Genomic DNA, 22336 nt, shown 5'->3' with positions numbered 1-22336 from the left:
ATGTTTTATTGTAGGAAGCATGAAGTAAAATATGCCCATTCTCCAGTGTTCTGTGGACTTAAGACAGGACACCTTATGGAAGTATTTGCTTAGAAGGAAGAACATCTAAACAAACTGCTTTATATTTGCATTACATAAATATGCAAACATGAAAAGCCCATACAGAAAAGGTACTTTCATCCCTTACTTTAGGGGTAATTCCTATAGAGAAAATGAATAAACCCCTCCACCCTAACCTTCAGGTTTTGAAGCGTGGTAAGCCAGATTATCACCTTCTCTCTGAATATTTTCTAGAGTAAGGCTAACTGTTGAAATCCTAAGTGCAGACTACATCTACAGGGAAGTATTTACGAGTTCACTCCAGCAATTTCACTATGGCAGACAGTTTTAAAATCATGCGTGCTCTTACTCAAAATACTTAAATGTGGGACATAGTTGCGTATTATTTAGTAAATCAAGTATTGCCAATATTCAATTATAAAACAGTAATACTTTGAAACAGATGAAACTCATGAAAGGATTAGCAGCAGAATCACTGGGAGAACAGGCTGTAGCAAACACGGTAACAAATTATAAAAAGATAGGTAACTACAAACCTGTGAGTTTGCCAAGAATCCTCAATTAATAGGATTTGCAGAAGCAGATCCAAGTAAGGTCGAAGCTCGTATGTGTACGAATATGCAACCTTAAAAAGTAAAAATGCAGAGAAAACAAGAAAACGTTCTTCAGAGTACGTAGATTACATAGCACAATACAAGAATACAATAATTTGAAGTGAATTTTACTGTAACATAAGGGTTCTTTTTAGATGCAATGCGTACTATTATTACTTTAAATGCTGATAGCATCATTTTTTTTTCTAAATACATAGTAGCTTTTGTAAAGGAGAAGTATTTTATCATGTTTCTAACACAACTGAAGTGCCAGGCATGATATGTTAAAGAAGTTACCTTGAGAAGTACCTTTAGAAAAGTAAAATTACAAAACAGTATTTTCCACTGATATTGTTACTCTTAGGCAGAATGTTCAAGGTTATTCTAAACTGCAAAATATGTGGCAAAGTAAAACATCAGTAAATCATTTATTTTCTTTTCAAGTGCCAAACAGAAGGACACAGAAAAACTTCATGTTTACATAGCAAAAAAATTGCACTAATTTAAGACTAGCTAACTGAAGTTAAAACAAACTTTATTTGGATTGGGAGCGTGATTAACCTTACAGAGATTACAAAGGAGAAGCAAAACAGCTCCATATAATGATTATTTCTTAAGCCTGAAGCCAAGTTATGTCTTGCAGACTTAGAAAAAAGGACCTTACATACAGAGTCAAAATAAATGAAAGGAAAATTTCAGAAAATTCCAAAGTTTGATTATAATGAAATAAGCCATACGGATTATTAAAAAATGAACAAAATGTACTTGCTGTCATCTGCACGTTTATGGAGCGTGCACTCAACTCCACTCTGTCTGTGTCACCAATGACAATATTAAATACTATTAGTCCTAATACAGACCCCCAAGGTACAAATGCAGAGCCCCGAGGTTCATCCTTGACCTTATCTTCCTAACTAGAATATGTTTATTGCTTTCCCAAACCTATAAAAGAACTTCTCATAACACTCCACCATGATGCATATACCCAAGAGTAAAAACACTGACAAAAGGTACTACCTTAAGAACTTTCCTTTACCAAGTATATGTTCAGTATTCAATAAGACAATATTCCTATACATAAATACAGCACCTTGCATCACACATACTCGTATGCTCATCCCTCATCCTAACATTTGTTTTTACCTGCCAGAGAAGTTCACTGAGGACGGTGGAAGAGAACTGAGGATTCTCCCAACAGCAGAAACGAAGCAATTTGATGGTCTCCTCAGAATTGCTGCAGTCTTCGATTATTTTCTTCACATAACTGGTTCTCACAAACAAAATGTCTGCTACGTTCTGCTGAAGTGCCATTATAGGTTGGGATAAATTAGGATCGCCGTAAGGGTTGGCAAGTGGAGGGTTACCTGCAAGAAGCAGTTATTCTAGATGAAAAGGTACCAGAACACTTCCAGTGTGTAAACAGCAAAATATAAGTCACTGTAACTAATCAATAAACGACATAAAGGAAAAAAAACAACAAAAAACACAGTCAATTTGCTTTGAAGCATGCAATGGTTTGAAATACTTTTTGGATTGAGAAATTGACTCTTGCTGACCAAGATAAAGCTACTTCTCTCATTCTAATGAAATTGTACTGTGACAGACAAAGCAGAACATCTGAAGACAGACTCATATGTAGGAGGAGGAATTGCTGGAAGTTTCCTCAGAACAAACCTCTTACTCCAAGTCTGCTTCAAGGCTTATTTAACAGTCAGAATCTATCAAACTTTAGGACACTTTAGTCTACCATAGAAATATCTGGTAGAAAACTCCAAATCTCTAATGCAGATAGAATAGTGTTCTTGAAAAAAAAAATCAGAAGTAATACAGCTTCTTTAGCAGTGTTAATTTTGTACAATGAAAGACTGTTGATTTGCTCCTGATTTTTCCTGATGTAAAAGTGCTGCATTGTTAGTTACTGAAGATCAAAGGAGAACTTTCCTAGCTTATTATGCTAAATCAAAAAATAAAATAACTCTGCAAATAGTAATCATAATTAATAGTCATAATAATGTTCAAAACACATTTTTAGTACATTATGAATACAGTGAACATATGATTATTTTCAAAAGCAGAATATCTTCTTGGTGTTATCAAACAATGCACTGGAAATAAAACCAAACTGAAGTTGCCAAATGGTTCTGCAGCTTATTATAGCACGGTAAAATGTTCAGTTCATTAATTCTTAGTATAGTGCATTCTAGCCTATTGACTTTACAGCCTGACACATTGAGCTCTAATGAGTTTACCATTGAACAGCTTCTCTAGAGACTCCTAATTAGGTTTTCTAAAATATACTTAATATAGAACACATACATACACAGGTTGTAAGACAAGCTATAAAATTCACCTAGCCCAATATCCTGTTGCCACGTCTCAAAAGTAACCATGCACTGTCTTCAACCAGTGAGGATCAATGATTTACTCCGTGATAGAGTAATTTCTAGCTGATTCATCTGTAAATCAAAGTGCTGGATTCTATTTGTTTTTCTGTCTGCAAACGAGCACCAAGTGAACTTTCAAGATCTATCCAAAGCAACATCTCTATTCCAGTAGCCACTATTAGCTACTTCAGAGCCTAGTATAGTTTCTTCCTTGCACAGATTACTTTGAACTGGGAATGTGCAAGTCACTTATTATTTTAATTCCTACTCGGAACCAAAAGATCTTCAAGTAAGTCTATGGAATCAGTTTAAACTATTCTAAAATCAGCAATATTTTGCATCAACAACTACTTCACTGTTTTCTTGTCTTTATTTAATAAGCTAAGAAGTACAAACTCTAGAACAGATTTTGCTTTGCTTCCTACGCTTTTAAGTATGTCAGTATCAAATCAATTTTGCATACAAAAAAAGAGATTTCTGTCTTCAAAAAGAGCTGCTAAACACAGAAAGCAAACATTTTTTCTGCTAATTCATTTTATACGTACTAACAGAAGGTGCACAAAATACATTTATTGACATATCCAATTAATCTAAGGAAAATGTAAAATTCACTGTACCATTGATAGAAGACTGCATCCGTGATGACACGTTGCAACAACGGATCAGTTGTGACACAACAGTGTACAGCTTCCCCAGTTCAGCATACTGGTACTTAATTGGAGGGCCTGGACCTTCATCCAGAGCCACAAGCATGAAGGTTGCAGGAACATTTAGTTTCAGTAGTTGCGTCTTCTCTGCTACACCTATAGAGTAAAAAAAAAAATTTATTATTTCTAGCACTGACAGACATTTTTCAGAAAAATTACCACACAATTGGTAACTTTTCAGTTGCTGGATTTTCTTTCAGTTATCATGCATTCTGGAAAAGAAAAATCAGTAAGAAGCACAAGAAATTGTGTTCGGATGAGAAGAAAGTACACTGAGTAAGAGTTGTAAGTGACAACAATTTCTTAACAGTGCTTATTAGCACCTGAGTAACTAGCATTTGTATTTCTTTGGGGACAAAAAATAATGTTGTTTTTTAGAAGTGATCATTATGATTCCCAGGAGTGGATTAAAATCCCCACAGTACATTTTATGACTTTCTCATTATGCCCTAAATACATCAGTTACAAATTTAAGACATTTCCAACCACATCATACTCTGTGGTAAATAAATATGACAAAAATCAGTTTAAGACAAAAACCCAGAAATGAAATAATGCCCAAAGCCAATCAATTACCCAACTAACCCAAACATCATCTGGTTTCACTGCAAAGGTACCTTGCACATACCTACCATTACATCTGGTATACATCCCCTCGGATCTTGTATACCATCTCTCAAATCCATTAAAAATCAAGATTTCTCATACATTTGCAAAGTTTTTCTTCTTACTCTAAAACACAACTGAACCTTACCTACCACCTCTCCGTAATAAGAGGAAAGAATCCAGATAGCACCCTGTTACAGCTCTCTTACAGTTCATTTTTAGTTATGTTAGAAAGATTCATAGTGACATTCTTCATAGAACTGGCCTCTCGTGCTTTGACATGAATTACTTAATCTCTCAAAACAGGCAGTCTTATTCACAGCACTTAAAGAGCGTTGCAGGAAGGATGTACTGTAGCTTTTGGTGAGTGCTCTCTACATCCATACAGATGCCATCAGCTAACCACAGTACATACAAGCACAATTGGCTGCCTCAAATTGCTTAATATTTCCACGTTTATCTTTGTGGAATTTCAAATGCACTGAATGACATGAAAAATTCAGAAAAAGTAAGTCAAAGCAGAAGAATTGCATCTCTTTTCTGCAATGACATGAAGTCCAGTCATTGTAGACCATCTGCCTGACAGAATGATTTATCAAAACAGCATACAGTACAGGTGGAATTGATGTGATTACTTAGAATTATTTTACAGATACAAAATCTAATTCCTTTTGTGAGCATAGACAGTTTTAAAGAACTTCCAAAACTCTGTATGTGTGTCATTCCTACGTGGAAATGCTAAAATGATTCAGTTTGGACTGATACACTTGTTTAACATTTCAGGCACAAAGGAATCCAGCAAAAACTCAGATTTCTAGCTCATATGAGGTGATAACTGGCAACGCCTGAGCTGTTCAATGTGTACAGTAAAATGCTCTCAAGGGAACAGGTCTTCTCACATCACACTACTTCACAGTGGATGAGAATACTTTATATTAGAATTTGAAGGAGAGTCCAATAGAAAGATGCTTTGTTGCATAGGCTACCACAGGAGAGAGAGAAACGGCCCCTGACAGAAGATCCAAGTAATCGTGAAAAGTAAGAACATACAGCTTAGTGACAAATTTACTCCATCTGAACCTGTGACTATCCTCATAAATCTGGGAGTGCAGAAGCAATCTTTTATTCATTTGATTTGCATTTCACTCCTCTTAATCGCTCTTCCTAAGTGTAAGCATACAAAGCACAAAACCCACCTGAGAAACAGTTCATCAATGATTTTCAGTGTGCAGGTAATGCTAAGTGAAAGCATGATAGAGCTGTTCACATTAATGTGAACTGTGCTGATTCAGTTTGACAGCAAAAATAATCTTCATTTTGAATAATTACTTTGGATATTATTTTATCAAATAGTTAGCATATAGGCTAGTAACTTTCTTCCAGGCACAGAATACACATAATCCAGAATTTGATATGTGGGTTTTTTTGTTTGTTTGTTTTCACTTTTAATCTGTATCTATTACCATTTTTGTAGCGTCGGATATAATCAAGATTCAGAGCAAAAATGGGCGATGCTTAGAGGCCATAGCCAGTATTTTACATCCATTGCTCCAAAATTGATAATCACCTCATGCCAGCTGCATTACAAAATACACATCTGCAAATTAACAGATAAGCTCTACCAGCCTTGCATTCAAATAAGCTAAACGTAATGAGAGATCACACTCAATTTCTAATTTAATCTTTCATCAGAAAATTCAGGACACTAGTGTTTAGGAAAAGCTTGGGAGAACTTCACTTAAACCTTCCTATACTGCAAAAACACTCTTTTCTTGCCTGTTTATCTTGGATGAATGACAATATTAGAGTGGAATTTCCTGATTTCTGCATTCTTATACCTCATACGATGCCTCTGGTGAAAGCATTCTGGCAAGCAATGATGCCTAAGAACATACACAGATAGAACTATTTTCTCAGTCTCCCAAAAAGGCTTTAAAGGGAAAACTGTTGTAGAGCTAGTGCTTCATGTTTGTAGATAGGAAGTTCCTAGAAACAAATTAATACTGCAAGGGTACAGCTGAAGCACACAGACAAAACATGACCAGTTGCATTACTCTACTTTATGGAAAAATAATCTTTCTTTTCTGAACTTCCATCTTTTTGAACTTCTTCAGACCAAAAAAGTTAGACTCCCACATACTTGCTGGATCTCATGACCTTCCTGCAAAAGAGGTCTGCATGAAGAATAATTACTCGTCCCATATTTTCATCCCCATAAGATTTCAGAAGGACAGTTTCATTGCCTTAAGTTACTTGTGTTATCCCTCTGAAGATCACAGGAAGACAGAAGCTTCAAAACCCAAACAGAAGGAGCAAAGATTCTCTAGAGAGCGTTTATGTGACTTAATCTCAACAATCTGTCTGAAATGGAAAAACTGGATCCCCATGCAATTACTCAGAAACTAAAACATTAATAAAAAACAGATTATACTGCATCATATAGTGCACGTAACTGACTTACCTAGATTGGCATACATCACAAACAGATTGAAATACTGCTGCAAATGACGTCCATGTTCAGATACTTCCCTTCGAAGAAGATTTAGTACCGCTCTCAGTAAGTGATCGCTTAAACTTAAGTTATCATAAGCCTATAAGAGAAAGTTACAGTATTTAACAGCTGAACCTGTAAATTCTTTATTTTATACTTTCTATGATGACAGAAAACCTGAATCCTTTACTATCTTAGTATTACGCAGAGAATCAGACTTGCAACACTGAATAGCACATGTCAGAGAAATTATGCACATACAGAAGTTTTTAACTGAATTTTTTCTCCCATAGCAGCTAGTTCTGAATACTCAGAAAAACTCGTGGAGTTCTACAGGGAACTTTACGGATTGAAAGACTCCTGAAAAAACAAACATACTAAATAAAAACAAATAAACAAAGCCACTGCTACAAATCTATGTAGCCTCAATATATCTGTTTTCTATTTCCCTGCATTCGGTAGAGAAAACATTCTGAAAAAGTGGAACAACACAAACGAAAGTAGTGTCCTACGACAGACATCAACAACCTTAAAAATACGTCCAAGCAAAGGCCCACTTTTATTTTTTCAGATTTCAATACAGTCAAAACAATGATTATTACATTAAGATTTTGGCTTTTTTCTTGCATATTGTTTGGTAGTTGTATGTGTATAGAATGAGGCGATTCCCTTTCTACTCCTATGCAAAGTTATGATTTTTTATTATTTCAGTGTTAGAGAATACAGGAGAAAGTACTTTGGTAATTCGTATTTTTTAACTCTAAATGAAAAACAAAGGCTCACTTCCCTTCACATTACCTACTTTTACTTTGTAGTACCACACCTCTAACTAAATTCAAAAGTTCTCACTGAAGTCTTGACAGAGATTTAAAAATGAGGTGAAACTGAACCCCTCTGACAGCAACTCTCAACCCTATCTTTTGACCCTATATGGGTCAAGTAATGCAAAACAGGTTGTTGTACAGGATTTACAGTTTTCCTGTAAACACTGTTGCATCTACTGCAGAATTAAGCTTTATATTAAATGCTTTTATTGAAGAAATAAGAATACATTTCTAAAGATTTTCATTAGAAAAGTAAATACCTGACTGGAAGGTCCAGGAGAGGCAAAAGGTGAAGGACACGGCCCATCTTGCAATGAAAAATGTGCAATAAATACTATAAGTTTTGCAAATGCGCCCCTCACTTCAGCACTAGGGCATTCCAAAAGGTACTCAGAGAAGCGGTTCGAAACATTAAACAGGACATTGTGTGCAAACCAAAAGCGTACATTCTTGCTGTGACGGAGAAGAATGCATAACGCGTCATACCTGAAACAGACCATGATGCTAATTAACTGACAAACATATTCTTTTTATAGAATTTGAAAATGAACAGCAGCAATATTTCTATGTCCCTTGATCTCTTAAAATAACTGGGAAAACTTAGTTTTGAAAGTTGTTAGAGAAAAAAGTGAGGCACGTGTTTGCCACGTATTACAGAACTACTTAATAGCTGTTGGTAAACTACTCATGAATATGAGATTTTCTTCCTAGTTCTGCTAACAGTAACCCACATTCCTCTCCCCAGAACAAACAGTTTACAGACTACTAAAACGATAAGACGTTAAGACTGTGTGGTTTGTAATACTACACACAGATTTGAATTACAGGCCTCACAGCAATATATATAAGCATTCTGATAATAGAGTCAACAATTTCAGAATGGAAAGTAGCAGTTTCAGAAACAGAAAGCAAATATAAGCTTCATAACTGGGTTGAAAAAAGCTCTGTTTATAATTAAGTGAACCATGAAGAAACAATTCTGAATTCACGTCAGAATATATGACCTATTTGTTTTACTCTAAAAATGTAGCATCTAATGACAAAGGCAGACAAAAGGGCTGATGTTTAAAAACAGGGGAGGGGAGGTGGCAGACAGACCACTAACACTTCATCATCATATGTACACTAACTATGATCTTTCAAAAGACATTCAACTTCCAGAACTGTAGTTGCTGTTAAAAGATAAGATACCAATCACTAGCTGGGCCACGGACTATTTTCTTTGTATGAAATCCTGTGGTGAAGAGAAATCTAGCAGCAAGCTGAATACTAATCATAGTTATTTCTTCTGCTTCTGGCAACAGATGATCTTGTCCTAAAGAAAAACCAAAATACTCACATGTAAACAAAGCACAGGTAATTTAGTTTCAATATTTTAACTGATTCCAGATTAGTATTGTCTGATTTTGCTCAAATTTTAAAAGGAAACAACAAAATTGCCTCACCTTCTATGCTGTTTCATTTGAAAACATAAGCTTTAAGATAGGCACGTATTAACCCTCCATTACATCTTACAGATGCTTATAAATCATTCATCTCCTCACCTGTGAGAATTATGTTCAGCAGAACCCACCATACGCTTAGTATCTTAACATAACTTAGTACCTAAACTAAACAGTAGTAGCTAAATACTCTGGCATGTTGAGATGGTCATCAGTGACAACAAGTCCAGAAACATTCGAAGCAGAATACACAGAATTTTCCTGGGCTAAAATTCTTCACAACGCAATCAAAATTGTTCTCAAAAGAAATTAATCCATAATTACCACAATCTCATACTAACCTGGAGGAGGATTTAAGTAGACACTATTACAAGTAAGCAACTTCTTTATGAACTGGAAATATTCTAGGCTGTACTGCATACGATTATGCATGAACTGCACGTTCTGCTTTCGTACGCTTCGTTCGATGGCTGACGGCATTTTAATCTGATGGGGTTTAGTGGTGATAGCAAGTTCCGAAATGTATTTTGTTAGTTCACTGTCTTTGTCTATTGTGTCCATACGTTCATAAAAAAGAATATAAGCATTCCACCACCTCTTCTGGCGTCTGTAAGACATACGCTTCATCATGTGATCGAATACTTCCCCCATGTACTCTCCACCAAAACACTGATTTTTCATTTCTTCGTCGTCATCCATTTTACACTCCGTCACATCTCCGTCATCAAATTTATACCATCGATTTTTCTCACCATCTCCACCATTTCTCTGGATAATGTAAGAGTAATAATGTCCGCCACTGGCTTGGCCACTATGTACAAGCACACCAACAAGCCTGTATTTTGTGCTTCCAGAATGTTCATTTTCTGACTGTTCATTTTGTATTATTTGATTTTCAGGATTTACGTCATCTCCTTCCAATTTAGCTACACCTGCTACTGTGTAAGGCTCCATGTCCAGCTCTCTTGGAAATTCAAAATAGTCATTGAACTTGATTGCACATTCCCGTTCCCAGTCATAATCGAATCGCTTCAACTGGATCGCAAGAACTGGAGGCAACTTCTTAATCAACAAGCGTTTCACTGTATCAACCTAACACAGAACAACAACATGAGCAGTTAGGAGCTCTTAAGTTTCTTACAGCACTCTTACCAACAGCCAAATTCAGTAATTAAACAATAGCTTTTTCCTAAACACAAACTAAGACTGAACTTGGTACAGCTGTATCAATACAGTGGTACACAAATTTAATATATAAGAAATCATTACCTTTTTGTTGCATTTCTCACAATGATATGCATTTGCACCTTCCAATAAATCTCCTTTGACATACTGTTCCAAAGAATCAAGAAGGTTTTGGTGATTTCTTATATCTACATTCAGAGTTGTGAAGGATTCCTCACATTCGTACCTATGAATAAATACAAATGAACAGATACATGTTCCTATATTTCTCTTACATGTTCAACTTAAATTGATGAGGTTTTTTTTAATTGCAGTTTTCCTGGAAACAGAATTTTAATCTTGGTACAGCCCTAGCTGCATAATATGAAAGTAAGACAGAAAAGAGCAACATTTCACAGAATTTTTACATTGTATTTTGTCCCTAAGTTTTTTTCACTTTTAATAAGAAAAAAAACAACAATGGTATCTTTTCCTTCTCTGATCTATATACAATGCTTCATATGCAAACTGGTTAATCAGAAGAAATAACAAAAATATATTTTAAAGATACTTCAAGACCATTACATGAATGCTGTAGAAAAACAAGGTAGCAAATTTTATGAGTTTTACAAAACCTGACATTCCAGTCTTGACTTTCCACTCATTTTTATAAGATTGTCTGCTTTACAGCATCTTCATTATAATCTTTCCTATACAAACATAAGTTATTTTTTCCTATGAGAAAGTAGACTCTTACCTATGAGGACATCCTTGACAAATCTTCTGATCAGCAAAGGATCCTCCTAAAACTTTACTTAACATTGCTGGATGGCCCAAAGCTTTCAAAGCTTCATCTAAACTATCCACCAAGGAATTAAAGAATTCTAAAGCATCATGTTGTTCACGCAGATTTACAGGTTCACCCCAAAGTCTGAAAACAAAAGCATGTTCTTGTCAAATACTTTTTGTTCTACTCATCAATAATTCCTTAATAAAGACTTACTGAAGTTATTAATCCCTTCTTACTGGGCAGAACTCTGGTTTGTGATGTAATATATCAACTGCCACTCTGTTCTTGATACTTACTTATCAATAAATGGAAAAGTTAAAGTCTTTCATGCATAACTTCAAACTTGGTTCAGAGACTAATTACCAAACTCAAAAATTGCAAGAATTCCAAATTACCATATTTCCTGTGAATTTTGGCTTACTAACAGACTTCTAAAGAAGGGTGAAACATTGGGACAACAGATAAAAAGCTACACAAGTTCTGTTAATTTGCAGTTCTTAATATCATTTCTTCTACTACAACTCATTTTGTTTCATTTCAGTGTTGCAGCAAACAGAAACCAGTAATAAATTTTCTATTTACCTAAACTGTTTCCAAAACCCTCTTGGTACATAGTATTGTAGCCTGGAAGCTGCTAAATGACCAAAAATTACTTGGAGATGCCTCAGGACTCCAATATTGTACTCTTTTCTATCTTCTGTTTTACTCAGTGCTGGTTTGTCTTCATATTGATGTGGGTAGCCAAACACATCATCTCGTGGGTCAACATTGCTCTGAAAAGCAGAAGAGAATTTGTGCAACTGGATTTAGTCTCTAGTCATCTAATAACAGGGTGTATCCATTACAATTGTATCCCCAGATGTTAACAATTTAAGGTGCTTCATATTCCTATCTAAAGAAGTAATCATTCCTTGTGTGCATTAATTGAGTTCCGCTGACAGAAGCAATGAGTTCAGGCATATATACATAAGGAGGAATTCTGCCAGCTCTGCTACTTGTATCTTTTCAGCTGAAGGGAGCCTATTCATGTGAGAACATTATGCTACTGCCTCCCCCCTTAGCAATGGAAAACAAAATGAACAGTCACTTAAATTTACTATAACCTGAGGATCAAAAAGAATTTTGATGACGATTGTAAACAAGCTCTACATAATCAAATTTACCTCATTGTCCTGCTTTTCATCCCCAGACATATCATCATCTACATCACTGCCTGTGCCTTCAATTGCAAGAATCCCATTCCTGATGGCTGGAATCATGTACAGCTGCTGAATGACAGAATTCATATAACAAGTGGCACCAGCATTTTTTAATCCTACAAATCCCTTTGGTGGTCGAGGCCCAACAGGTGGTAGGTATTCCCATTCTGTAAGCGCTTCACAAGCTAAGAACAAAAAATAGCAGAATGCAATTTGAAAAATTACTTTGTTATATAGATTTTCAGTTGTAGCATAGATGACAGTTGCATAAAGTTAGTATTAGTCTGTACCATGCTGTGTTTTAACAAAAATGCCTGATTAGAACATCTAATCATTAAAATTAACACATTTTTATAAATCATAATACTACCTATAACCTTTAAGATTACATCACATTCCTCTATTTTGTAATTAAAACAGTGGCTAAAAAAAAGAATAGTTAATTTACGGAAAAAAAGTAACTCTTCCCATCAATACTAGCAAACTTCCTAGTTGAAGTATTCCAGATCTGTTAGTAGTAAGCATCAAAGCTAGAATATATAACTAACTAATAAGACTTCCATAAATCCATAGTATTTTTAACATTACAATATTTCACTTACACCTCACTTTCCTTTGCGAGGATTTTAATAGTGCTATCTATAAACCTTGTGAAAGATTTTTACTCAGCTTTCTCCTTTACACTTCTAACATCTCTTCAGAATACATTTACAATCACAGGTTTCCTACACAATCTGTTGTCCTGTGGTTTTTAACATAAACAAATGACATAAAAGTATGTGAACTTTCCTTGGCCTATGTACAGTTCATACACATGTACTCTTTTCTTGTAGCATTCTACAGAGATCTAGCATCCTTAGCAAATATTTAAAGAGTGGGTAATGCCATGAAATCCTTCTTGTTGTGAGCAGACAAGGAAGAGACTGTTTCACACAGAAGAAGGTAAAGTCAAAAGGATGAGGCAAGGGGGTAAAACCATAAAGACACCCATTTCATTTGTTTTTTGAAGTGGAAGTGAACAGCAAAAACTGAAAAACCTCACAGGGAACTACTCAAATGATTCACTGATATCACCAACTGGGCAAGCAGCACTGCTTTTCCCACTGTGGAACAGTATTTCTAGTTGCTTATAGTTTTGCTAAACTGGCTCTAAAAGTAAGAAGTCTGATGAGGTTCTGGGAGTGCTTAGGCAAAGCCTGAAACAATGAGATGAACTAAAAAAAACAAAAAAAAACGTTCTTGGGAGCTAGCAGGGACAGATTAGAGTATGGAGAGTCTGCCTGTGTGACAGAATGGAACTTGGATGCAATCATGTAACACAGCCAGTTCGCTAACTGCATGAAGAAAAATAAAGGCTATACTAACTTTCCTAACATATGAAGGACTAATTTTACATCAAAGCACACTTTGCATTGAAACCACAGTGTAAAAAAAAATATTAGCTCAGTAGATAACACAAATAAAACCTATACATAACATATATATTAAAAAATAGGAAATAGTAAAAAAAAAATTACATACTAGTGATTGCTGTACCTATGTAATACATCTCAGTCAAGGTGTCTACTATCTGTTTGAGATTTCGAACACATCCAACTGCTAGTGCAACTAGTAGCTCAAAGCCAGCATTAATAGTAGCTGGTGAACTACAGACTGGTATGGCCTGCTCAGCAGGCAATTCTCCATTTCTCATATATTGTAAATAAACGTTGGATGCCGGAAAGATGAAATCATCTATCAATTCCTGAAAAAGATAAAAGAAAATAGATCACTTGTTACCATAAAAATAAATGTGAATTTATTACAGTTTATGAGTTATTACATAAATTAACATCTAAGAATTGGAGACATACTTAAAAATAGGAGTAAAAATTTAGACTAGTATCATAACGAGCTTTTACACTTAGAACATAATAACTTCACTCTAAAGCAGTTCACTGCAAACTCCTTCCCCCAAGTCAAAAATAAATTTATATTGCTCTTGATCAGTAACTTCAATTTTGCTGAATCAGTATAATCTACAAAGCCCTTAATCAGATACTCCTGAAAAAACATTGCTGCTGCATAATAAAACAGATATCTAAAGAAACTATGTCTAATTAAAGAGATGCTCAGATGTCTTGCATTTAGTCAAACCTGCCATGAACATTAATAGTTAAAAACATGTGTAGGAAAGAAAATACGGTCTAATGAAACACAGTAGTCCTATACTACTGTGTTCAAGAAGCATTTAGACATACTGAGGGGCACGGTCTGGGAAATACTGCTGACAGGTAGATGGTTGGACTGGATAATCTTGGAGGCCTTTTCCAAACTTGGTGATTCTATACAGGCCTATCCTGCATCTAGCTCACTATCCATGTGTGATATTTCCTGAGTCTTGGAAGAAGTTCACTGGCTCACAGCTATTCTACACACAGCGGTTCATGAAGAATGAGAATGCCAAGTACTCTTACGAATTAAATGTGTTTTTTTTTTTCCTCTCATCAATCAGTTGAATTGAGACCGTTGTGGCTACAAACTACAAGAAAAAAGCCTCTTTTTTTTTTTAACTGACTTATAAGTGACTCTAAAAACTCCTAAATTAAAAAAAAAATGAACTTACTTTAATGAGATTAGCACCTCCTTTTTCACAACCAATATGGTATTTCTTCTCAGGTGTCTGGAATGCTAACAACTCTTTTGTTACTCCAAGGTGACCCTCTAAGATGGTTTCTTCAACACCTGTTTCCCCTGTCCTTTTTACTTCATCCTACCACAGAAAAGAAAGTTAGGAATTTAAATAACCATTAGATAACATACATCACACCTAGGAAGCTTTAAACTGTACTTCACAGCAAAGCACCAAAAATCTCACTATCAAAAATAAACTTTCTATAAACTTACCCTGATCCTTTTCAGCCAGTCAATTTCATTATTGAGAAGAACTTCAGCATTGGGCACATTAATATTACTGTTGTAAGCATAGTTAAGAAGGTGTCTTAAGAGAGTGAAGTAGTCTCCAGAATGCTTAGCTCTCTCTCTGGCAGTACTCTATGCAAACAAAAAGTGAATGATTTGTAATTCATACATGCTTCTCTTTATTTTACAACACCTCTCTCCAACTCTAACTGAAATTGATTGTGCTGCTTACCTATAGGTGAAAGGAATTTATACCTTATCAATCTGTTAACAGAATTTTGCATTCATCTGCAAATATTCTGTCTTAGTACTACTACAAAGATTCAAATCATACTACTGAAGCCTACAATCTGTCAACTTACCCCTAGAACTGTAAACAGCAGAGTAATGAAGAAAAGGAGAGGTCTCTGTCCCATGCAACACCTGGTAGCCATTAAAAAGAACTGCTCCTGTGCCATCTGACGAACAATTCTAAAAAAAATTTAATAGAAGATATTCAATATAATCTCCCTATCCAACAGAATAATGCAATCTGTACTTGTCTGTCACACTGCTTAATGTCATTTTCCTAAAACTGTATGTAGTGCAACAAACAGGAATACTTTAATTATTCACTGGCTACTGACTTAGTTTCTTAAAGGTGTGAAATTTTAGACAGGCATTACTATTACGAAATCAGATCCACAAATAAAGTATACTGAAGTACAAGAAACTTAACAGCAACTAACCCCTAACTCTGCACAGTAACAGCATATACTGGAATTAAATGAAGCTTTCTAAGAACTTAACCTATCCAGTTAAATTGAACTAGGAAAGAGATAAATGTAAAGGGAAAAATGACCCCAAACATAAAACTATTATAAGTTCTAAAAATTCTAAGTTTTAAGGTTGTCTTAGTACCAACACTTGTTTAAACTGTTAGAAATTGGGTGGAGAGCAGAAAAAAAAAATCTATGTTGCACTCTATGGAATGACTCAACATGCAGGAAACTACATTTTTCAGTGTCTTTTTCGTGTGGCTGTAATTGTTTTCTGCTCATGAGATCACTGCAGAAAGCACACAGAAGAACCCTGCTTTCTTCAGAGCTCTTCTACGTGCAGTGAACTATGCTTCTAAGACATGCTAGAATGACCATGAAGTCAAAGCCCCTAACCCAGCACCCTGCCTCTGGCATACACCTAAGAAAGAACACAAGGAGGAGAGAAGCATGCAGTGATATTCCTCCAGAATGTCTTCTCAGATTCTATCAACTTGTGGTTCAGCAAGACTACCAATAGCAGTATTTTATAGCCCCAAAAGGACAAACTCACGAAAGAATCCCCTCAAACCATTTCCCAACTGATGGCTTACATTGCTTTAATATTAGGCTCAAAAAGTCTTCACAGCTATGAAAGAGAAAGAAACAAGAAAGAAACACTGTTCCCTATTAATTCTCCCTTTGCTACTTCTGATTTTAAAGGTCTCTGTGGTATTCTCCTCCCACCATTTATATCTTCTCCAATAAAAAAAGTGCCTCAAGCTATTCAGCTGCTCCTCAGATGGAAGCAATTTCAGAGCTTTGATCTTCCTTGTCACCCCTCTCTGATCTTTGCAAGCTTTATGGCAATCTTCTGAGTTGTATACGGACTAAGGGATGGAGAAGGTCTATTTTATTTGTAATGACTTTTAACATCCATGGAATTGACTGCAGAGTTGCTGTTTTCCTAAAACTGCTCACAGACACATCTTTCAAGATGTATACCTCCAATTGCCTACAATATGTCCCACAGACACCCCTCAGGTTCATACATTTAGGCAAAACCAAATAGGTAAATATGGCATTTTCCTACAGTGAGAAGCGTGACTGATGAAACACACTGTCTCACACTGTAATGTCTCTGAGGAGTATGCAGTATTCAAAGACAAGTATGACATTTTTGTGAGGCGACAAGCTACTGCTTTACAGAAACATTCTTAAGGAACCAAAATAGGGATTCAGCTTCCTTGGGAGACATGTAGTGTCACATTAGACAACATGAAAAAGATGTAGATCTGGCAGACATCACACAAATTTCAGGATGAACTCTCATTCACCTGGTGAAAACAGCTGGAGACCAAATGCCTCCATTAAAACAGGCAACCTATATATCCCACCTTATTGCTAGCTCTAGGATACATCTCTATTTAGTTAAAAGAAGTTAGCTTCTTCAATGGAATGTTAAATACCATGGCTTATTATGGGCAGTAAGAATCTGGGGAAGGGTCTACATGAATGACCACCGACATTTTACAGTCATCAGTGGAATACTTCTGGGTTTCTAGACCATTTAGGACTACTGTTCCACTACCATTTTCTAAGCCAGTTTTGCACTTATGGCTCACCAGTATAAAATCAGTTGATTAGGAGAGAAGAACCGCTCCAGTATTTAGTATTAAACACTTTGCATTCTATATTTCAAATGACATATAGCGAGGTTATACTATGATGAAACAGCAGACGTCCAATACAATCTCAATCTCTGAAACAATTATTAAGATTCAACAATCCATCTCAATGGTTTCAGGAAGATAGTATCTGAGATTTGAACTTGACCATATCCCTACAGTACAGCAAAAACATTTTCTCACATGCATAATTTTGCTCATATTGTTCTGACTGAGGTTACAAGATGAGAGAAAAATAGTCAAAAATGAGAGGTAAAGAATTCTGAAAGTCTGATATTTGCTGTACCACGAACATGATTTGTTTGCACATCAGTTCAAAACAGAAACACTTATTTAGTTCAACTACTTCACTGCCTTAATTTCCAAATTGGTTTCTGCTTCCACCAATGTTTATGCTATTCATTATTCATTGATGAATAGTACTGTTACTTTCTATGTGAAATCATTAGGTGTACAGCAGAAGTTTTACAAACATATGAGAGAAAAGAAATGAAGTACAACTTCTTGCATTAATAGTATTTTTCCACACAACAAAATCAGCTCATTTTCCCATTCTGGTGGAAAAACGAAGCGGAAAGAAGGAGCTGAGCACCAGACCACTTGGAAAAGGTGAGCCCTTAGAGAACTTCACCTTCTGTGACAACAAAAAACGAACAAGAAGAACAAGAACACCACGTAAGCAAAAGCTATTCCTTAATGTTACTATGTTCTTAAAGGGTGAAAAGCCAATATACTTGCAAAATTAAGCCACTGCTGTTCAGACTGGCTCACATCCCAACAAAACATGTGCAAAAAGAAGTCCCAGCTTGAGGAACAATCTAGTTTATTCCAGTATTTTAGGAAGGAAAGTACAATGAACTATTCACTAAGCATAACAATATGAAATATTTTGGATTCAAATTTCAGACAAAGTTCAAACCAGCAAGAATATTAACTATTGGAAGAGACAGCAAGGACTGTCATGGTTTTGCAAATCTGTAAATCAAGACTAAATTCTACCAGAAAGACATTCTACCTCAGTCATGCACTCCATTAAATGGAATCTGCACAAAAAGACTAAACTGCTTCACACCCATAGACTTAGAGGGTCCCTATTTGAACTAACAGTTCACTCATTTGAGGAAATAGAACCACAACAGAAATATCACTGCAAAGAATATCAACCGTTTTCAAAGACCGAGTGCTAACAAGCCATCTTTGGTGTAGGTTTGCCACTGGCACTACCTCATTTGTAAAAACAAAACATTGCTATTCTGTTAGTAGCTACTTTAATACTTCATGTTGTGCTGTAAAGTAACTAAAGTTATTTTTCTAACAAGAATTAATGACAAGCTTCAGTGAAGCTATTCAATGCAACATTCCGTATAACAGGTTGTAAATTAACAGTAAAGCTTATGGATCTTCACCATAACAACCCATAGCTTCACCAATAGGTACAAGAATTTAATTGTAGTTAACACACTACAAGTCACAAGACGTGCAACATGTCCCCCAGCACAGAGGGTTCAACCAAGGTGCAGTCACTGCGCCACATGACAACAAGTGTGACAGTTTCATACAAATGTCTGCAAAACATGAAGAGTCACGAGTGTCTCAAACTCTCATGCAAGAAAACCAAATGACTGAATCTTCCTTCCCTCTCCTCCAAGGACTGTATTTTGTCTTCACTTATCACAAAGGAAGTATTTATTTGAAAGTTCTACTGTATCTAATTCACTTAAATTTCCTAATGTAGTTTTCAGAAATTGTGAGAACAATATAAATCACCTAGTATCACATAGTTCTACATAAACTAAGAATTCTAAGCTATCTATTACTAGTCAATCACTTGCCCTGACAATATCCTCCTTAAGAGTACATGGGAGATGAGACTAATGAGGGGATCTGCAGCGATCATCAAGCCCAACTACCTGACCACTTCAAGGATAACCAAAAGTTAAAGCATACTAATGAAGGCATTGACCAAATGCCTCTTGAACACTGACACCTCTCTAGGAAGCCTGTTCCTGAGTTTAACCACACAACAAAGGAAGTGTTCCTAATGTCCAGCCTTCACTCCTTGATGTAGCTTTGTGCCACTCCCATGCAAACAATCATCAAGGACCAGGGCACAGAGACCAGAACCTTCCTTTCTGTTTTCTCTCTCTCCCAACCTCCTCCAAACTGCATAACCCAAGGGTCCTCACAGGACACAACTTCCATCTTAATAGCTTTGTTATGTTTCTCTAGACATTATCACATTATGATAGGTATCCAGATTACAGATTTATACATGGCTAAACAGTAAATTAGTATGATTGCTGAGAAATTACTACAATAAGTCACTTATCTAGGTGAGGATATTTATACATGCTGCACTGGAAAATAATACACACAAAATTAAAAAAACCAACAACAAAACTTACTTGCTGTGACAGTGCAATAGCAAATCAATGATAAACGTCTGCCATGCTTTTTCTTTACTTAGCGCATCCAGTGCTGTTGGAATCAAAGCAAAACATAGCGTCATCACCTCCAATGCTTCACAGCAAACTTGTTCATCTTCCATGTCTGGTTCATTTCCTGCATTTGTCTGTGAAAATAAACAAAAAGAGCACAAAGTAGGTATGGAAAATAAATAAAAATTGAGAGAAACTTAAGCAGCTTCCAGGTATAAATTCTAAATACAAACTCAATGAATTTGTTGACTCAAGTGATTATTAACACCACATATTTCATGCATTCCACTCAGATGCTGTTCAAAGCACTGTGTTGAATGCCTTGAACTTCCAGCACTTTTATTTTCAAAAAAGGACCCAAATTACAAACGTAAGGTGCCCAAAGTTAAATAGAAAGTCTGTAGGTAAAAGTTCCATCAGTTAGCACTGCTGTTTACTTACTAATTTTCAGAAAAAAAAAACAACAACTTGATTCAGCTGATTCATAACATAGTTGGTGTAGTGATCTTTGAAATATGAAAGGATATTTCTAATTAGTACACATATTATTCTTTCCACTGAACACTCAGTGAGTCGATTTGGGGGTATTTATGCAAAATAACTGCCTTAAGAATAAAAGTAAGTCCTCATCTCCATCTAAGCCAAAATTAGCTTGAAGAAGTTGTTCTGAAGGAACTGAACACAATTAGGCTTCAATCCTAATTCACTGGTAATCTTGGCTGTAGGTTAGCAACATTAACCATGGGAACTAGGGGTTGAAAACAGATGATCTTTAAGGTCCCTTCCAATCTAAGCCATTCTATGATTCTATGAATTAAATACATATTTGTTTTATACAAGACTAAATAGGCAGAAAGAAAAGACAACAATACAGAAGAGATATCTAAAAACACTGATTTTAGCTGTGTCAAGACAAAATAGCTAAGGTCACTACTACTGCAGTGGGAGGATTTGAAAATTCTGAGCTGTCTCAAGATATGAAAGTAACAATAGAAGACTTTTAACAAGTTCAGGACTGTGTCTGCTTGGCACTGAAACCTCATTTAGAAAAAACTATTTTTGCAAGCAGGTAGGGATTTAGAAGGAATGTAAGGTGCATTTCATATTAAAAGTATTTCCCTACACTCCATCAACAGGAACTGTCTGGTCTGTATAAACACTGTACTTGCAGTACTTCAAAAGATTAAGGACCTTCTCTGAGGTAATAAGAAGATGCTTGATACTACAAAAAGCAGCATATATTCTTCTAAATCCACTAATAAGAGGACAGCCATACTGTATTTTCTGAGGCAGTAGGCAGAAGAACTTCTGTAATATTATGCCCTCAAAATAATTTACCCTGGCTTTTTAGTTTAATTGAATTCATCAGTGTAGTACAGAATCTTCCTGCAGCACTCACAAACATTCTTTCAGAAGTCACAGCTGACATGACTATTCTGAAGAGCTGCTTCATTCTAATTCCACAAAATTGAACCCACTTTTTTTTTTTCCTCTGAGCTAATGTTTAAGGTTAACTCTCTGTCCCACTGACTGAGCAAAATATTCTTACAACTTAAGAATAAATAAATAAAATCAAGTTTAGTGGTCAACTTAGGAAACAGAATTTTTCTTAAATCATTTTTTCCTCCCAGTGTAAGCCAGCATTTTCAAGTCACTTGTACATTCAATCTTCATAAAAACTACCATAGGAGTTATTTCCCCTACCCTAACACTAAATACAATCTTTGATAAAGAAAGCATTTTTCTTGCATCACTCAAATCTATTTCTGTGATAACTTCTTCCTCCCAATGTTATTTAATTGTATTGTATTTTCACTTCCTATTACTTCTTTTAACCAGTTTTTCCCTTGGACTTTTATTTCCTTTATCCTTAGCATAAACCAAATGCAGCTGTTATTTACCACAAATGTCCATGTAAGAACAAGAATAAAAAAAGAAACGAACACAAAACACAAAAAACCCTCTGAAGAATGACAAGTAACAATGTTACAATTAAATATTTAAAAACTTTTCCTGAGATCTACGCACTGTTCATATTTCACATATTTTAAGACTACAATCACTTGAAAATAATTTTACAGAATTCAGCTGTAAAATTCTCACCCAGAAAAATGTCAGAAACAAAGCAAGATGCTGAAATGAAAAGTACTGTTCATCTAATGTTTCTGCACTTAAGCCTAAAATCAGAAATGCAGTAAATAAGACATCTGATGGAAGAAAAATTCTTTATTTCTGTTGTTTATGATATATAAATACCGTAACAACGTTAGTCAATGAAGGAGGAGCAGACATGGCTTAACAGAGTATTTTTA

At 35.5% G+C, this 22336-nt stretch overlaps 1 protein-coding gene across 3 annotated transcripts in view; it reads right to left on the bottom strand.

Annotated features, from left to right (window-relative positions):
* The window catches only part of USP9X (ubiquitin specific peptidase 9 X-linked), a 97465-nt gene that overhangs the window by 5657 nt on the left and 69472 nt on the right, over positions 1 to 22336 (bottom strand). For 2 of the 3 annotated variants that reach the window (XM_065741575.1, XM_065741574.1), the window contains exons 26-41: positions 19992 to 20158; positions 15524 to 15632; positions 15147 to 15293; positions 14866 to 15012; positions 13782 to 14004; positions 12225 to 12445; positions 11644 to 11834; positions 11029 to 11202; positions 10377 to 10518; positions 9449 to 10199; positions 8857 to 8980; positions 7926 to 8151; positions 6812 to 6941; positions 3655 to 3840; positions 1797 to 2017; positions 597 to 685 (exon numbers count right to left, since the gene is read on the bottom strand). In XM_065741575.1, the coding sequence (XP_065597647.1) occupies positions 597 to 685; positions 1797 to 2017; positions 3655 to 3840; positions 6812 to 6941; positions 7926 to 8151; positions 8857 to 8980; positions 9449 to 10199; positions 10377 to 10518; positions 11029 to 11202; positions 11644 to 11834; positions 12225 to 12445; positions 13782 to 14004; positions 14866 to 15012; positions 15147 to 15293; positions 15524 to 15632; positions 19992 to 20158 (3248 nt within the window). The remainder of the gene's footprint in view (positions 1 to 596; positions 686 to 1796; positions 2018 to 3654; positions 3841 to 6811; positions 6942 to 7925; positions 8152 to 8856; positions 8981 to 9448; positions 10200 to 10376; positions 10519 to 11028; positions 11203 to 11643; positions 11835 to 12224; positions 12446 to 13781; positions 14005 to 14865; positions 15013 to 15146; positions 15294 to 15523; positions 15633 to 19991; positions 20159 to 22336) is intronic. The other variant, XM_065741576.1, reaches the window with a different exon arrangement.

The sequence above is a fragment of the Cyrtonyx montezumae genome, unplaced genomic scaffold (assembly GCF_038088225.1).
Source record: "Cyrtonyx montezumae isolate F1298 unplaced genomic scaffold, pur_monq_1.0 scaffold_3, whole genome shotgun sequence".
Taxonomy (NCBI): domain Eukaryota; kingdom Metazoa; phylum Chordata; class Aves; order Galliformes; family Odontophoridae; genus Cyrtonyx; species Cyrtonyx montezumae.
This window is presented reverse-complemented; position numbering and strand designations above follow the sequence as displayed.